Source organism: Coturnix japonica, chromosome 11, assembly GCF_001577835.2.
Source record: "Coturnix japonica isolate 7356 chromosome 11, Coturnix japonica 2.1, whole genome shotgun sequence".
Lineage (NCBI taxonomy): Eukaryota > Metazoa > Chordata > Aves > Galliformes > Phasianidae > Coturnix > Coturnix japonica.
Genome location: NC_029526.1, coordinates 2,592,040 through 2,610,398, shown reverse-complemented (window position 1 = coordinate 2,610,398; position 18,359 = coordinate 2,592,040). Strand labels below are relative to the sequence as shown.

The 18,359-nt window shown below is 41.6% G+C and overlaps 1 protein-coding gene and 2 long non-coding RNA genes across 4 annotated transcripts in view; all 3 read right to left on the bottom strand.

Annotated features, from left to right (window-relative positions):
- The window catches only part of SLC12A4 (solute carrier family 12 member 4), a 45,532-nt gene extending 32,870 nt beyond the window's left edge, over positions 1-12,662 (bottom strand). Inside the window, exon 1 of one of the 2 annotated variants that reach the window (XM_032447008.1) lies at positions 12,380-12,662. In XM_032447008.1, the coding sequence (XP_032302899.1) occupies positions 12,380-12,653 (274 nt within the window). In that variant the 5' untranslated portion in view covers positions 12,654-12,662. The remainder of the gene's footprint in view (positions 1-12,379) is intronic. The other variant, XM_015873792.2, reaches the window with a different exon arrangement.
- On the bottom strand, positions 9,286-12,366 carry LOC116653957. The gene is made up of 2 exons (XR_004308625.1): positions 10,552-12,366; positions 9,286-9,863 (listed from the first exon to the last, which is right to left on the bottom strand). It is a non-coding gene; the product is annotated as an uncharacterized LOC116653957 (long non-coding RNA).
- A 901-nt stretch (positions 12,663-13,563) lies between the features above and the next one.
- Positions 13,564-17,808, bottom strand: LOC116653956. Its single transcript, XR_004308624.1, has 4 exons — positions 17,308-17,808; positions 15,560-15,633; positions 14,643-14,742; positions 13,564-14,192 (listed from the first exon to the last, which is right to left on the bottom strand). It is a non-coding gene; the product is annotated as an uncharacterized LOC116653956 (long non-coding RNA).
- Positions 17,809-18,359: the final 551 nt, after the last annotated feature.

Here is an 18,359-nt window from a genome sequence, read left to right as displayed (position 1 = left end):
GTAATTGTACTATGCACATACAGGTTCCTTCATGCACACCACAGCAAAAGTATGTTTGTAATGAGACAGGCTGCACAGCAGCTAGCAACACTGTTTACAAACACCACTGCTCACAAAGCCTGTGACAGCTAGAGACAAATGGAAAGGTTTTCATGCACAGAGAACATTACTGCATCTTACGCATTTAATCCATCACTCATGCTTTTAGTATTCCACCTACAAATACCACTGGAATTAACAATTAGAAACTAGAATAGATACGTAAGTAGTTGGTGATTCTATCAGCCTAATCTCAGCTATCTAAATAATTGACAGTTATGGTCAACTAATCAGTTAGGCTCACACACTTTAGTCATGACAAAACAGCTGAATTAGTTGATCCCTGGAGAGCATCTCCTGTACATACATCATGGCATGCTGAAAACTACCTCTGCAGAGAATCTAACTTGCATCGAACCAAGTTTATAGATGGCTTAAAGTATGAGAAATGGATCCCTGGTGTAAAGCACGTTTGTTGTGTTTCGATAACTCGTTTTGGCTTCTGCAGACTTTTGTGTGTCAAGACCTTTCACAAATTCTTACACTGCTGGTCACACCAAGCCAGAATTGAGCTGGAAATTTAGCCCACAAACAAGAATAGTTTGCTAGATTTATTGTTCTTCCAAGAGCTGGATGCAAACGGATACACTCTTGATGGATATTCTAGAGCAGGAAAAGTTACAGAAACAATGGGATTGCTGCAAACAAATAACATTCAGGTAGAATATTTTACCGCACAACCAAATAGTGCTATCAGTCAATGCAATTTTGTGAAGACATTTGTTCACAGCTCTGAGGATTAAGCTTTCATAAGGAAAAAAAAAGCTGTCCAAACCCATTTCCATTACACTCCAGGGTTTACTGTTGTTTTTGTTTTGTGGGTTTGTTGTTTTTCTCAATTTGTTTGTTGTTATTCAAAGGAACTGTTGTGACAGTTTTTGACAAAGCAAATTCCAGGTGTTAATTGTGATAATACTTCCCCAAACAACTGTACCACAAGATAAAACTTGGTTCCCTGATAAAGTCTGTGCAATGCTCAGATAGCCTTCCTCATACCTTCCAATGACAGTGAAGTTCTGCAGAACTGAGTGCTGCTGAAGAACAGAAAAGCCAGAATAATTTTCTTGCCTTTTGCAAGCAGTTCAAGAACCCTGATACCTCTACCTTCAGCAGCAAAGTACTGAAATTACCGTTAAAAAGCATGAAGAGACCACTGCATTACGATAAGCTAACAAAAATGCAGATGACAGCATTTCATTTATAAACAAAAAAGCAGAAGTTCTACTAGGTAACAATCCACGCAACAATAAGGCTGCAGAACGAAAGGGCACTTAGATGATCTCTACCCAAACAGCTTTTGGGCAACAAAAGGATCCTCTGTACTTTAAGCAGACTCAAACTATTACTTATACAGACAATACTGAACTCTTGTATACCACCAGTAGGACGTCTGGCAGAACCTGCAGTTGAAGGCCAAACCACTGATATTCGTGGGTAATTTGCTCATTTGCTATTTTAAGACTAGTATATAACATTATTTTCTTCACTATGGATTAGCACTCATTAAAATTTTGTGTTTTCTGGGTTCTACCCCAACAACTGAAGGTGTGCTTCTTAAACTATACTGCGGATGTCATCTATGTATTTACATTCATCAGCCTTGGCACCTGCAAAAGCTACACAAACAAAGCACAGCTTTACCAAAGATAAGTTAAAAGCTGCATTGCTGATAATATATTAGTTCTTCTGAAACAGTTCAGAGTTCCAAAGACTGTGTTTGTGGTCTGTCTGCATGAAGGAAAGAGCCAAAGCTTTCCCACACAGCCTACACAACAGTTAGGCTGCAGCAAAGTAAATAACTAAATAAAAACTTAAGCAGAGATCTGATTTCTCCCTAAACAAAAAGGCATGAAATTACTACTGGTCTTTTATTTTACTTTGCAAATCTAGGCTAGGGAAGAGTTCTACCAAAGAAGTTGGCTAATACTACACAACTCAAAGAACTTAGCAATGTAATAACCCTCTGTTTCAGAAAGTGCAACGATTTCACTCTTCAGTTAAGATACTCTGATAGCTTCAGAACAATATAATCCTTTGTGGATATTAATATCAACATGAAGTACTTACCCTTCAGCAATAACTCTTTGCCATTTGCAGTAATTTGGTTTACCATTATTCTTCTTTCTGCTTTTACTGCATGCTTTAGAAAATGCCTTCTCTGTCAAGTCCTGAGGATCAGACAGGTTTAATACTGTATTCCCAAAGGAAGTTTTTCTACCTCCTCAGACAAAGTGACTGCTGCCTGCAGAGCTGAATGGGATTGATCTCTTTCAGGAAGCAGAAGGGTTCCTTAGAGAAAGCTAAGCCAATGCTGATATAATCCTGGCATTATAATCCTTCAAATGCTGAGAAAATCAGCAAATATCAAGACCTTACTGAAAATGCTACTTGTGAAATCAAACTCGGCCGTGTCTGAGAAGCACATTGCACACTGTTTGCACACTTACTCAAAAAAGCGTGTGCCACAAATCCACTGCTTGCTCAGTCTGGAATCAGACAGCATTTTAAACCCGTTAATGCCATGAAAATTACAGCTCTGTGACGTTTGCCCTCCAGGCATTTCAGCTTTCAAGTGAAAACAGTGATGTATTTCTTTCCATCTTCAATAACTTCTACTATGATTATTGATTTGGGGATACATCATATGAAAGATCACAACAAAACAAATAAATCTGTATGATGAAATGGAGGCTTATGTAAGAGACATGTAGATGCTAACAATGATTCTAAGTAGTTCATAATTACTAGAGCCCCATGCATTCTGTTCACAAGGTAGCCTTCCAAACACCACACACACCACGCTATCTCCTTTATCCAGTAGCTGCAAAAATGCCAAGTCACTTTTGAGAAAATGAATTTAGGAACTCACACTGCTTCAGAGCTTTCATAATCTAACTCCTCATTGCCAGCTGAAAAGCACTACAGTGAAGTACAAAGGTTGTTTTTATAATACACTTCAGAGGTTATTTCATGTGGAAAAACTCCAGATCATTTCTCACGACTATCATCCCCGAAACTCAGTCCCCTCACACGCATGAAGGCATCTCAGATAGAACACACCCTGTGTCAAAATACAACAAGAAATATGTAATTGCTATCCCGTGTCTCAGGGAAAGCTTCTTTCCCCGCAGAAAAACTTTCTCAGTTTCTCTGAGACACCGACATTCATCTGTGGGACTGGCATATAGGCTCCATGCAAAATATACTTCGTTTCTCTCTTTGGTATCAAATAAGAGAAACTGCTTTCAGCCCTGTACCCATTCAGCTGGCCACAGTTCTGCAGAAAGAAAGATGAACATATATAAGAAATAAAATATATGCCAAAACAAACAACAGTAACTAGAAGCCATGGAGCGAGAACAAGCAGCTGGGAACAGCTCAGAGAACTTCCTAAAGAGAACAGATAGAACTAATGGAGATACAGGCAAGAGTGCTTTGCATCTCCAGACATACATAAAATGACTGAAAAAGGTTTAAATTACTTTGAGAATTTCTGTACATTTTATGCATTACACACTATATAATGCACTCACATTTACTGTCCATTCCTGGAAGACAGTAAGGACACATCTCTAATCAGTTAAAGCATTTGGAACTCAAACATAAACTATATTAGTTTTTAACTAATTCATATAGAAAGGGGTTACTAACATTTTTCTTGCACTGAAAACAGACTGCGTGAGAGATTCCTCTTTATTTACTAGTATTTACCTAAAGGGGCTGTTGGTGGTAAGCAGAACGATTAAAAAAAAAAAAAAGGAGCTAAGCTTCTGTATGCAGCAAAGGTGAAGAGCTGATTTTTCCATGTGGTGCTAAAAAAAAGCATAAAACAAAGCTCACTGCTCCATTGGTCACAATACTTACAGAATGCTGATGAAGTCAAATTCAGCAATGTCAAATTGGGACACCTCCAAGCAAAGAAATCACTCCACCCCTACCAAAAATTTTAGAGGGTGGAGAGCTCTCTGACATTGCATATATGATAAACAACAAACCACATTATTGGTAATACATATATATATTCCAACACATAATTATCAAGAGCTTGTAGCTCTTCCAAGACACAAGACGCAGCTAAGGGGTCTGGAAAAGACAGTGGCTTTTACCATTGTTTTACAGAAAGTTTGTCAGTTTGTGAGAGCATTGGAGCAAAATGAGAGCAGTGGGTAACACATGGAGACTCTTCATGGGGCAACAGGTAATACTGGTTCACTTCTGCTGCAGGAGTTAAATCAAGTACGAGCAGGAGAAGGCAGGTCAGAAGAAACTCAAGGATACACGGTGGAGCTTAGCCCTGCTAAACATCCACTTCTACCAAAAAATCCAGAACATGGCGTCTTCAAAAGGGACAAAAGCAAAGCATCACAATTAAAATTATTCCCTGTGTGTTGCCTTAAGTTACAGCTCTAAAGCCCCCTGCATGTACGCTGAAGGATAGCTTACAAAAAGGCTGATAAATATCCTACTGTACAGTTAGTCTGTATTGGGTTTTTCCTGTCCTATTTGGCTGCCACGTCCCTGAAATTTCTCCATGATGTCCCTGCTGTGTTCTCTGGAAAAATACAGACACATCAAAAATGAATGGTTTGTCTCTGCTTGAGCAATGGCAACTCCCTCTAAGTTACATCCATACTAGAACTGAATTTGGATAAGCTTAGCAGAGTTTGCTTAAGATACTCCAGAAACAGCTGTGCCCCAGAAATCATGCCTCAGTACAAGGCACCAAACACACGTTGTGAATGCAGGGAAAAGAAGAAATCCTGGGGAGAGGTGACAAAATACCTTAAACTAGTATTCCTGCTGAATATTTCATACTGTAAAAATGACAGACTGGACAGTAATGACCTTAGCACAGGAAAACCAGAAAATGTTTGGGAGCGGTCAGTTCTGAAATGAGACATGCAAAACCATCCGGGAACACCTACTTGAGTATTATGTATCAGCTTTGAATACAAACTTACATAAAGTAGATCAGGAAGACAAAGCTTCCAAACACAACTGTAGAAAACAGAGGAGAAGCAGTTATGTCTCCTTGAACTGCTCAGAGCCTGACTCAGGTCTGACCTCCTGCACAGAAATACACATAAGGACTTTGCACAGCGACTGCGCTTGGGGCTGCTCAGTTCACAAGCACGGTCATAGCACGAGGTTGCATTATTATCAATAATTTCATGAAAAATAATTTTCCCCAGGGCATTTTATTGTTTGTTACTGCAGCAATCAGCAATGTAAAGTATGTAAGAGCAAGACTCAACAAGTGGCTCCTCCTTAAAAGTTAACCTAAAGCAGCAAGTAAGTGTTTTCCAATGGCACACTATAAAAACCCCAGTTCCTCTTTGACATGGAACAGAAAGGCAAAGGTTTAGCCTAAATAGCTTTATGGAAATATCTGTGATGACTGAATGGTGTTCTAAATCCTACAAACACAAACAAATGCTGGCTACAGGTGGAGGAAAATGAAAAGTGGCAATTAGGCTAGAGAAAAACAACAACAACGCTGTTTCATTCAAGCTTAATTAGCTTGAACCTATACATAGTACAGCATGCTTCTATCCTAAACAGAGCCTGCGTCATCTCTCCTCTCCCAAAGTCTTGTTATACAATCCCTACTGCAGTTCCCTGTGAGGCAGCTTCCAGCATAAGCTTGCAGCTTTGATCCTAATTGTCAAAGTAATCAATAGATTGCATCCTAGTTATATTACAGACCACATGTCAGTCAATGAAAGGGCTGGGCCTCTAGGAGAATGCAGGTCATTTTGAGCAAATTAATTGTTCTGGATTTGAGAGGATGGACCGTTGGGACAAATTTCCAAGGGATTAGGCAAACCCAGGAACTGAGTAGCAGCAGAAATGCTGCTAAGCCATGTCCTACACAAACCAGCTTCCTGGTTTCTTGTCATTGCACAGTGACCACCCCAATAAAGATGGCATGATGGCTGTCCCCTTCTCTAGTACAAGCAGTCTCCTCTCTCAGCTCATGCTGCTGCTGCCCAGCACAGCCTGGCACCTGCTTCCCATCTTCCACTTAGCAAAATGCCATTTCACTTACATCTCCAACAAGTCTCAGGCTGCCTCTAGCAAGCAAAGACAGCTAACTTAGCAGTTCTGCCAAGTGATCAGCCTTCCTCCGTCATCCATACAGTAATGGAATCAAAGCTCTTTTTGGTCAATTAGTGCTTTATTCTGCGCATTAAATCCCACCTCTCTGTTCTACAGAGTGGAACGAAGATCAAAAGATGATTCAAAAAAAAAAATTTCCACCAAGTACCTTTAATAGCAGCAAATAACTGAGGGGAAAATGTATTCCCAGCACTGTCCTAACATATACCTCTGCTGCTCAGACATGTGTTAAGGCTGTTGGAAATAAACAGCCATCTTTTTCCAGACCAAATATTATATCTACCACACAAAAAAACTAAATCTCTATTGCATGACATGTTTGAAAAAATGCTACTCCTTTAACTCCAGGAACTTCACAAGTGATAATCTGAGACTCTGGAAGGAATCCTTAACAAATAAGGACAAGCAGGCAGTACGCACCCTACAAAATAACCTCCAGATAGACCTGCTCCACATATTCTGTGGAGAAGGGAGCTGTATGACATACCAGCTCACAAAATGCTCTCATACTCTGAAAAGAAGCTTGCCATACATGGATTATAAGACCTATATTTTCCCATTCATGTAGGCATTACTAGGGTTCTGGTAATTATGAACTACTTAGAATCATTAAATTAGTATCTACGTGACTCTTACATGACTCATACAGATTTATCTTTCACATGATTAACCCACTAACGGGTAATCATTTTATATTTAAAGACAGAACATAATAAATACCTGCCAAGTATTTGATTTTGCCATTATTTTTGGTGTATGATATTTCTGCATTTTACTTGCATAAAAATAGAGTACTGTTAACTCAGCGCTCACTAAGGCAGCCAAAGTGAAAGCTGCAGTTCTCCACACGTGACCAAAATTCAACTATAATGAAAGAAATCACCTCAAGCAGCACAACGAAAGAACAAAAAACAGCAATACCCACTTGGCGTCCCTTAAACAGATGTCTAATGAAAACCAACTCTTAACAAAGAGACTTTACAAAAATCAAGCAGCAAAAAGCATTGAAACTTAGCCAGTAAAGTTGCAGAGTATTTTAGCCACCATTCCACGTAGAACTTTAGAGCAGAAGTCAAATTTGAACCTCACTTTTAGGAGCATGCAAAAATGTAATCCTTTATTTTGCTGCAGCTGGGTGAGAGGGGAAAGCAAATGTCAGTATTTTCTTTAAGGAAGTGAAATCCTGCAATTTGCAAGGGCAAGCTGAATGAAACAAACACAGATCAGTTTTATATAAAAGAGAGATAAGTACCACAAATACAATATAAGAAACCTAAAAACTGATTTTAATTCATTTAGGGAAGTACAGAGATTGAACAGGAGACACCACTTCAGCACGCAGAAAAAAATAAGAAGCCACAGTTGAAAAATAGCTTGGGATGGGTACTCAGCAAGTCAAAAGGAGTGTGCATTTACAGAGGGATTTAGACAGAAAATCTGGGTACTTTCACATGCAGTTGCTTGATCTTCTAATACAGGCATTCTCCTAAGCAAAAATAAATACATCAGTAAATCAACAGCTACAAAAGACTAGCAGCGGCTTTTCTTTTTTTATTATTATTTCATTATTTTTATAACTTATTTTTTTGTGACACGTAGACGCATCCACCCACAGTTACAGGAGCTGCCTTCAGCTCACTTAGACATATCACAAAGATCCACTAGTGAGCTTTTCCAAATAACTCAAATACCAGAGAACCCACAGAAAGGACCATGCTTTTCTATATTTAGTGAAGTCTCCTGCAGCCAGCAGCTGGCACCACGAACCCCTTGGTGCCAGACAGCTGCAGCCTCACCAGCTCTGCCGTAAGCACTGCACAACTTAGAGGTATGAGAAAGGCTGTTACCAAAAGTTTATTCAGTAATATGAACTTTTTTCTCCTCTCATACAATCGTTTGTTTAAATTGAACTCAGTAAAACTGCACGGTACTAAGATGATCAAGACATCTGAGTATCCGCCATGGATTCCATGTAAATCAGTCACAAAGGTTACAATCTCTTTCACGTATCCAAGCCTTATACACAGCTAATGGTGTCACAAAGCACTTCTCCACTTTCATTTTTCACATACCACGTGCTTATCTTTCCTTATCACCAGCAAGGGCCTACTTATCTCTGCACCTGTGTTGTTGAGAAAAGTATTCTGGAGTTCAGTGCTGCAATCAGTGTTGTGCTAACGGCCAGCTGCACAAGGAGCAAAAAAAAGCACTGGGCTTCACAAGGATGACCATGCTGCTAAGACTCCTTTCAGGATCTGCATTTCCAACATCTCAAACTCTTTACATAACAGGAGCAAATATCGGCATATTCAGTACTCAAAAGGACAACTTTAAAATTCCACTTTAAGCTTTACAGAGACAGAAAGTTGTGATGCAGAACTTGGCAGAATATGGTTTCTCCTGTTTGTTGTTGTTTTCTTTTCAACAAAACCTTCCTCGTTAAAATTAGATTTAAGGAGATGTAATATCCAGACCATTTTCATGAAGACAATAGTTAACTATTCACAAGAAGAGGAAGTTCACTGACCTCAGTGTATTTCTCAAGTTATTTTTCTCCCTAACAGTTCAGAGCTTCTGCCTCGAATTCCCAAGCCCTCTCTTGCATGACTTCTTCCTGCAGTTCTGAGGCAACAGGAATACTGCTGAAGGCAACGTGCAACGGAGCTTATGCAAAAACCTGCTGCTATGACAACTCTAACAGCACCAGTTGCATTGCTGCTAGCAGAAATTTTAGCTTGAATTTAAGATAACCTAAAATATTTTAAGCCACTTAGTTCTGTCGTCCCTATTTAGCTGTAGTACCTAATTTGTTACATGCCTAATTTTATCTTGTCTCTGGTCTTTGCCAAAACATTCATATATAAGAATTAAGTGCTTTGCAAAGGGATTTGCTTAACTCCATCTGAAGGTACTTCTAATGGATTTTATGCCAGCTTTATCTCAAGTCTTGAAAGCAACTTAAAACCTTTATTAGTAAAAGTTATCGCATCTTAAAAAGCAGTGAACTGGGGAAAAAGCTTAAAATAAAATCTAACTGCTATCACAGGAGAACTTTCTTGATCCATCTTCTCAAGTTCAATAATAGTTTATTAAAACTGACCGGCATAATCCGCTGCTGCACAGGGACAGTGTACGTACTGATGCAGGCTGTAAGCATGAGGAAAAGGTCTTGAGTCTAGTTAGAAAACTGTGGGCTAAAAGAAAGGCATGTGATAAGTAGAACATAAGTAGAGCTATTCACTGGCAAAAACTAAGAGTGGCAGCTGACCAAAGTTAGTTAGTGACACCAAGCTGATTAGCATCTCATTTCCACAAACAAAAGTCACAGGAGGATAAATAAGTTCCCTCGGGAAACACAATGTAGTCTCACTTCAGTTGACAGGGTGTACAACTGCTGTAAAGATGAGATTCTTATTACAGCAAAACTTATTTGCTGTGGGTTTTTTGGTTTTTGTTTGTTTTTTATTTAATAGTATTTAGACTCCACTTTCCCATTTCTTACCCTGTGTACCCAACCTGACACGCTGGCGTTGTTTCAAAGACTGAAGAGATGCCAAATTCACATTTCTCATCCCTGCCGGTCCATGAAGCAAGGCTCACATGTTTGTCATAGGATCACAACATTAGTCTTTGTGCTTCTTTTTCTAAATGGAAGATGTCAAAATCTATTATGAGCAGCAGGAAGGATCTGCTTATTCACAACCAAACAATGAAGCTGTCTGGGAAGGCTAAATTATTACGCACCAGCCAATGTCTTCTTATGCAAATGGTTGATGAGAAATTCTGGTGCAGAATGGCTTCACTTCTGTGTTGCTCAAATAACATCACATCACTTGACTTCCCAAGTAAAGTTGAATTAAAAGAAAAAGGAAAAATAACAAGGCTATGGCAAATAAAGGTTTGAGTAAGAAGGTTAGAGGGAAATGACCGCAGAATCATAAGCTTCAGAGATGGTGCAAGGAGTATCTGACCAACAATGCAGTCAGAGACCAGCTACAAGCAAAACTGAATAACCATGCATGATCATAGGCTCAAAGGGCCATACCACCACTCAACCGCTTTAACCCATCTCCAATCAAACTGAGCAACCCAAAGAAGTCTTAAAAAGTCTTTGAACAAGGTTTATGACTAGCAAGCTGCTTTAACGCTTCCCTGGGGAATATTCAGTAATTCTCTTATACTGACTTTGTTGGCAGTACTTGGCTGCACAGAAATACTGGACGAATGGCATTGTTTGGGCAGCTATGTGTGTATTCACAGTGCCAATACGAATCCTATGCTCTTGGATAGGGCCACAACTAAAAACTATGAATTTGTGCATATAAAGTTTACCTTATCTGGAACCACAGGAGTCACCAACAACAATCAGTCAGTTCCTCCAAAGCCCCATAATCAGCTGCCACAGAAAGCCCTGGAAGGGTGCTCTCCTCGATGCTGCAGGCTCTGGCCAGCATAAGGTATTCAGGCTTCAACAGGAGCATCCCAGCTCTACCATGTCATTTTTTCAACTCTTTCCCAGGTAGCAGAGGCTTCTGTGCCCTGCACAATATATAAAAGGAAGCACCAAGAGCCAGAGGAGTCATTTGAGTGAGATTTTAAATTCCCTTCTATTGAACCATAACCCAAGAAACCTCAGAGAAGACAGAAGAGGCCAATGGGGAAGAACACACTTGTCACTACAGGTAGGGAAGAGAATGCATCTGTATTCACGTACCCCGAGGATATGAAACAACTCTTAATTACTGTGAAAGTAAATTTAAAAAAAATAGAAGACAGTTACAGTTCAAACAGAAACAGAACTTAACTACCGTATGTTAATGGAGATTTTCCAGATGTTTAGTAAAATAAAGACTAAGCTGACTTCCAGCAGCACAGTTCTGTGTGCTGCAGAGACCACAACTTGCCAGCTATTGACAGAGTGTGCTGCTTGCACACATCCTACAGGCACTGCCACCCAAATGACAGACAACTTGAGCTGACTGACCTTCCCTTTTGCACCAAGGCAGCAGCTTCCACAAGTCCCAACCAACCCATGGGGGCAGCTTACAAAGGAAGAAAGTACCCCACAAGAAACATCTATTATTGCCTTATGTGTCAATGGTGTGTTAAGTAACCTGAGCTTAAAACAAGCTTGTTAATAAAATGAAGTCAAGTCCATATACAGCCTTCAGGGCTAGCACCTCCACTTGCCTGTAATAGCATACAAATTGGGAAGAACATTTATATTTCATTGCTCCCAAGCACCCACGTTAGGAAGAACCAATGTAATAGGCACAAGGCCTACATGAAATGTAAAATTCCTTTGAAAACTGTGCAAAGGAAAAGAAATTGTACATTAGAGATTGAAACACTAAGGTACAAATTCAAAGAGAACCAAACAGGGCGCTAATATAAGAACCTGGCATTCATCTCATGACAGCTGAGTATCGTAAAGCAAAATAGACCCTTCCTGTTCTGTGAGCACAATTCTGAGCAGCCCAGGTTCCCTACAGTCATTATATTGAAATAGCTTTCAGCCAGGGCTATTCTGCTCTCTGAATCTGAGCGTTCTTCCTTTTCTCACAGGAAACAACCATCGTATTTACGCTGACTTACTGAGACTCACAGAAAAACACCAAGCCAGGCTGAGTGCTGACACTGCTCACTTAGAGGAGCCGCACAGACTCCTCACTGCCCCAAATCCCGTCCCGTTTACACGAACCTCTTCTGCAATCGGAACACATTAACGGCTCACAACAAAAAGCGGAGCTGCCCAAGAGGCGCGGCTGGTGCAGCCTCCCCAGCACACAATGCACTTGCTGGTGGCACCCAGGGCCCGGCTAAGATCTCGCCAACAACAGCAGCAGGGACAGCCAGCAAACACCCGACATCTGACCGAATAGAGTTCTCTACCGTTTGTTTCTCCGCGGCATAGAACCCCGATATCCGAGCGTTCCTCCGCACACTCCGACGGGCTCCGAAGCCGCGTCTTGCGGGAGGCCCGATAACGGCACACCCCGACCCCGCGACCCCAGGGCACCCTCCCGGCTGACAGAGCTCCGGGCGGCTCCCGGCACCACCAACGTTATGAGCCGCCGCCCCCATAGAGCCGCCTTTGTCTGAGTGCGGAACACACCGGGAGCGGCACCGGCGCCCCCCGCCCGGCCGTGCCCGCTCTCACCGTCGGAGCTGACGGTGTCGTAGGAGTCTCCGGCTGCGGGCGCGGCGGCCGGTTCCCTGTAGTCCACCCAGCTCAGCCCTTCCACGCTGTCATACTCGGCGCGATGCTTGTCCTCCACCGGCACCACCGTGAAGTGCGGCATGGCTGGCGGGGCGGAGTGGGCTCCCCGCGGCACCACGGCGAGGCAGGCGGGATGCGGCGCAGAGCCGGCGGCGCATTCCTGCCCTGTGCGGTCACTTCCTCTCAGGAAACCGCGCTCCTCAACTCCACCCATTCCCCTCCGAGCTCCGGGGCGGTGAGGCGGAGCGGCGGAGCGGTGGCGGCCGCCCCCGGAGCCGCGGGCGTGGAGACGGGGCGCACGGAGGGGGGTCGCGCCGTCGGGCGTGGGCGCGGAGGAGGGGCCGGAGGCGGCGCGGACCACGGGCGCCTTCCTCCTCCCACAGACACCGGGGCCTCCCGGGGTGGTGGGAGCCGGGGCGGGCCTCCCTCCGCTCTGCTACCCGGGGGGACGCTGCCCTCCCCCGACGCCATTTGCTGGGCCGCAACCGCCTGCCCCAGGGGTCTCGAAAATAGAACGGGATGGCGGGGTAGCAGGACACGCTAATTAGAAACGCCCCTGAACTTTAAGCCCCGCTTGATAGGCAACGGTTTAATTAAAGACACGCTGTCACCCCGAGAGTCGGTTTGTTTTTACGAGAGCTATCGTTAGCTCCAGATGCGGCAGCTGCCCCCGTTTCCTGTGTTCGTGGAGGCGGGGGGGTGGCTGCTGTGAGCATAAAGCCTCAGCACGGCGAACAGGCAGCAAGAGGGAGAGAAACGTGACTGCACAAAGAGACTGCGGAGTAAAATCAGCCACTTGGGAGGTGTGAACGCTAACTACAGCCCCAGCCCTATGCAAAGCACACAGTTGCTAAGGCAGCAGAATACCAGGGCAGATGAACTCGGCCCCTCTGCTCAGGAGGGGCTTCTTGTCACAGAGACAGCAGAACTCAATTCTGCCTGTACCTTAGAGGCACCTCGGCCTGTTTCATATACTGTAACCCTCACATGGGGTTTAAAGATCAATTAATAGTTGCTAATGCTATTTATTGTCTGCTTTTGAAAGCTACTTTAGACAGTAAAAGGATCCCTATTTAATATATTATGCAGCCATCAGAGGAGAAAGCTTTACAGAACCATTTGTGTGTTTTGCTATGTGTGTTTTACTACAGAGCGTCAACTCAAAGTAGCTCTGCGGATTGTCGATTAAAAATACATCTTAATAAATCAGCAACAAGTCAATCCAACACTACTCTAAGTTAGTTCAATGTAAGAGTCTACCTATGAAAGGATAGAAACCCCAGAATAGAGACAGAGAGAAGACACTGTCAACACTCCTTGTACCAAGAAGATCTTATCTCTAGCTTTGTGAATTTGTTCTGCCTTTTTGACTAAGCAGCCCCTCTGTCACTTGGAGAAATAAAAACCTGTTATGAGCAGAGGAGAGACAAGCAAGAGGGAAAATGCTTTGTTCACAAGTGATGTCTACTCCTAATTAGGTGGGTTTTTGAAATAAACAGTCAGAATCCATGCTGTGGAGTGGCTGCAGCCAAGGGGTTACAGGTCTCTCAGTTCACTTAACACAAACTTGTCCATAGGCCACCTCTGGGGAAAGCCAGAACAATTACACCTCCCAGCACTGATCAGACAAGTGGAAAGACTTCTAAAACTCCTTGTGTTTTCATATTCACTGCATTTCACTTGTGCCATTTTGCTCCGTTAAGAAAGACAACAGTGTATCTTCATGTGTATCTCAGTAACAGCCTCAGAATATCTGGGAGAGAAACAAAACCAGCTTCCATTTAGAACTCACCATACCTCAATGCTCTAGAGTGAGATCACTTCTGTTTCCCAGTAGCCCTAACATTAGCCCACTTTCGTATATGATCACACTGAAGTCTGTGAAATTTACTGACAGCCTCCGTGGATGGGTAATTTAGAAAGCATTTCTTTGGATTTTCGAAGTATTAGTACTGACAGGCTGGAAGCATTCTAGTGTGCTACTCCACCCACTGAGTTATCTCCAGCAATGTATTTTCCCCCAAGGAAATACAGAAGAAATGACCAGCAGGTAGCATTTTCTGTTTAACCTCTTAAGGTTGAGTTGTATTTCATTACAGCTGGCAAGTGTAAGAGTCTAGAGTTCACCAAGAAAACAGGAAAATTAATGATTAATTGACAGGAGACAAAGAATTTTATGTAGAAGGGCAAGATGAGAACTTACCATTAAGTAACTTAGTTTATGCTTAGTCTTCTGTCCCTTCATTCCTGTTTTTGACTTTATAAAACTCTTAAGTAAAAGCATCTGGTCTAAGTAAGCTGTCCTAAGGGGGGAAAAAAAGAAAAGATGGAGGTTATAAGAATTTTAAAAAGTTAACATTTTTGCAGTCATTCTTATTCAGGAAGAAGAATTGTGTGGCAAGGAGCTGTCTTGGTTTAGGTACCAAAACTGTATCAAGGCCACTACAGAATGGGTAAGCATCATTAACAGGAGGCACTTAAATTGTATGCCATTAGGGAAAAGAAAAGAAGACTGTCTATCTGGATAAGCTCGACAACTCCCCTCTCTGGAATGGAAACTGTATCCAATTGTTTTAGGAGAGAATTTGGCCTGAGGAAACTACTCAAGTGTGTTGAAACAAAAAATATTTCTTTTGCCTGAAGATGATGACTTCTTACTGATTTGTAGACTACCAATACTTACAGATAGGGAGCTGCCTGCCTTTATCAACTTTTTAGCATATGGGTAGTAATAGAAGTGAAATTTCAAGCTAAGTGACTGTTAATACTGGCCTTGACTTCCAGAAAGCCACCACAAGCTTCCAAGTTGCTTAATATCAATACAAAACTGAAAAGAAACAAGCTGATCTAGAATACTGTAGCATTTATTGGTCAGTTTTACCTCTAATTCAACTCAAAGAAAAAGGTTGTGTGAGAAACTGTGTCTTCTGGAAGAACAGTTCACTAAACTGCTAAAGATCCTGGTACAAGTCATCCAGGCAAGCAAGCAAGGTCAAGTTTGCCTTGAACACTTCATATTACAGGTAACACCACTCAAGTATTAAAAACCAAAACAAACAGCTTGGCTTTTACTGCACAGTATGAGATAGCAGCTGCACACCACACTAACTGTTGACTTACAAGCGCAAGGTATTCTTTCCCATCCCCAACAGATGACAATATATGGCTTCTGGCATGATTTGCCTGTGGTCATCCTAGGGAAAAGTGAACATAATTACTATTATAGTAAAGTTACCTCATCCTGACTCAACCTTCACCAGGTGATGTAGTACATCAAATGCCTCTTCATATGAGCCCCAGAGTATTGTTGTGACTTGCAGTGTGCAATATTAACAAGAAACAAATAACAAAACATAACAATGAAAGAGATTTGCTATTTATAGATAAGAACCCCCAGCAATCAGAGACTGTGTTTGGAGGTGGCTTTTATCTCCACTACTTCCTGGAAGGAATAAATACTTGAAAGTTTTAAACCCAATGCACAAATACGAATATTTAAATACCACAACTTCAGCTGTATTACAAGCTAGAATTATTCTACTTGGGCTATAATGGTGTTCACTCTAAGGAATTTGAAGGGTTATTGCAGGGGATCCAAATGTAATGTGGGTGACAAGTAGTGCAATGCTGACCATCAGAAAAACTGTCATTGACAAAACATGCCACAGCCAAGGTGCAGCTTCACTGAACACAAGGCTTGGCAGAAATCCTGCAAATTCATAGCTAGGATTTGATCACAGTCAGTTTCCATTTTCAGCACATTCCTGCTTCTCCACATCCGAGGATCAAACCAGCTTTATGAACAAAGCAGGACGGAAATGGGTAACCTGGTTGCAAAGGTTTCTCACTGACAAATGTTGGCTTCTATTTAACGATAAACAGTCAGCAAAAAAAAAAAAGGTCTGTTGGTGAGGATGACATGTGCATCTGTGCATCAAGAACTGGGGAGAGAGTAATAAGAGTTCATGGGAGGTGCAAAGTACAGATCTCCATAAGATGTTTCAGGGGAAAAGTAAGGCAAAAAAGGTCAAGTTATATTTGTACAAGGGCTGGAACATTATCTGCAAGGGAACATCTTTGCTATTTCTCTCATAGAAAATGTCATGGCTTACACATTAAAAGACCACAAGAGGACACTATGGTGCCACTTATCATCAGAATTTGTTTACTTCAGGGAACTTCCTCCTTCCCCACTTTCAAAGTTACTCATAACTCTATTTGGTGCATGAAATAGACATTTTCTATAAGCACATATTAAACTCGTCTTTAGGCAGTGGAAAAAAATATAACTAAGCCTACATATTTTTCTTTTTCCCTTCAAACTCAGTTTTGGTGCTTTAAAATAAGACAAACTACACCAAACTTCTCTCCACTCAAATTGTTAAATATTGCAGTAATTTCCAGGGGAGGATTAAGATGCTAAAAAAATATTCCATGGTTTGTTGCCCTTTCTTTTATTCTTTCATTTTTCTCTCTTTTTTTAAGATAACAATTTTTAGTTTGGTTGCATTTTCAGCATTAAGGTTTGCCATGATCTATTTATTTTAATGAATGACTCAGAGAATAAACTTTCGTTTCATTTGTCTGACAGAATTCATATTAGCTTCAGTTTTAATATTAACTGCTTTAAAATCTATTTTGTTTCTCAGTAAAACTCAGAGAAACCTGAGGTCCTGCTTGCCAGGTGTCATGCCTTTCTTCCATTGTAAAACTGCTGACTTCACAGGTGAAAGAAACATTTGATGGAAATACCGAGGCGAGATACAGAGAAAGGCCGTCAGAGCAAAACACCCACCCATAAGGGAATGAATCATCACAGCAAAGTTTACAGATCAACAGAAACAAAGCAAAACGAGGCGATCTCTCACTTGAGATTAGAAGCAGCAATGTTTCTGGTAGGTTAAATGCTGAACTCCCATTACATAGTGTTTTTTACAGTTTGTTGGCTCTGCCCATGACAGGAACAGTTGATCCATGTCTAATATCTCCTCTAAGGTCACAGGAATATGGTGCACAGAAGTTGTGCACTGCTTTTGCTCTGAATGAAAAAAGAAATCATAAATTGCAGCTATTTCTCAAACAACACACATGGGGAAAGAGTTGTCACCTTTGCAGTTTGAGAAACTCAAACACTGTGTGAACAGCTCATCTGGCAATACTAGAGATCAGGTAACTAAGGTTTTATCTTAGTCACCCAAGATCTTGACACTTAAGAAAATACTTTCCTTTTTCTATGGACTTTTGTTTTTCTCTGATACCAATTACATAATCATAAATAAATACAAAGGCTAGTAAGAGAATTTAGGTTCTTCCACCCTCCATCACAGTATGTTCATTGTAGATGTCAGGCTTGTAAGTAAGCTGTCAGGATAATTACCTGAAAGAAGGTTGTAGCAAGGTGGAGGTCAGCCTCTTTTTCCAGGTAACAGCAATAGGATGAGAAGTAATGGCCTTTTAATGTTGCACCAGAGGAGGACCAGGTTCAATATTAGGAAAAATTTATTCTCTGAAAGAGTGATGAGTTATTGGAACAGGGTGCCCAGGGAGGCAGTGGAGTTACTGTACCTGGAGGTGTTCATAAAAATAGGGGTGGATCCTGGCTCAACCCCTTCTCATCACTAGGGTGCATTGTGTGCACCTGAGCTTCTCTGGGCTGGCCCTCCCTTCCCACAGGGTGCTTAATCACTTCTTCAGGCCATGACTTAGCATTTCTGCTACACATAACAGTCAGAATTGCTTACAATCAGAAAGCTTACACTTTTAAAAGATGTCTTGAAGTTCAGCTTCGATTTACAGTATCAACCGAAAGTACCCCACAGTACATAAATTACGGTACTTACAGAAATAGAAAAACTGTTTTCAAAATTCACACTTCCACAATCCATTATTTAGAAGGGTTAAATCATGACTTGAGTTCTGC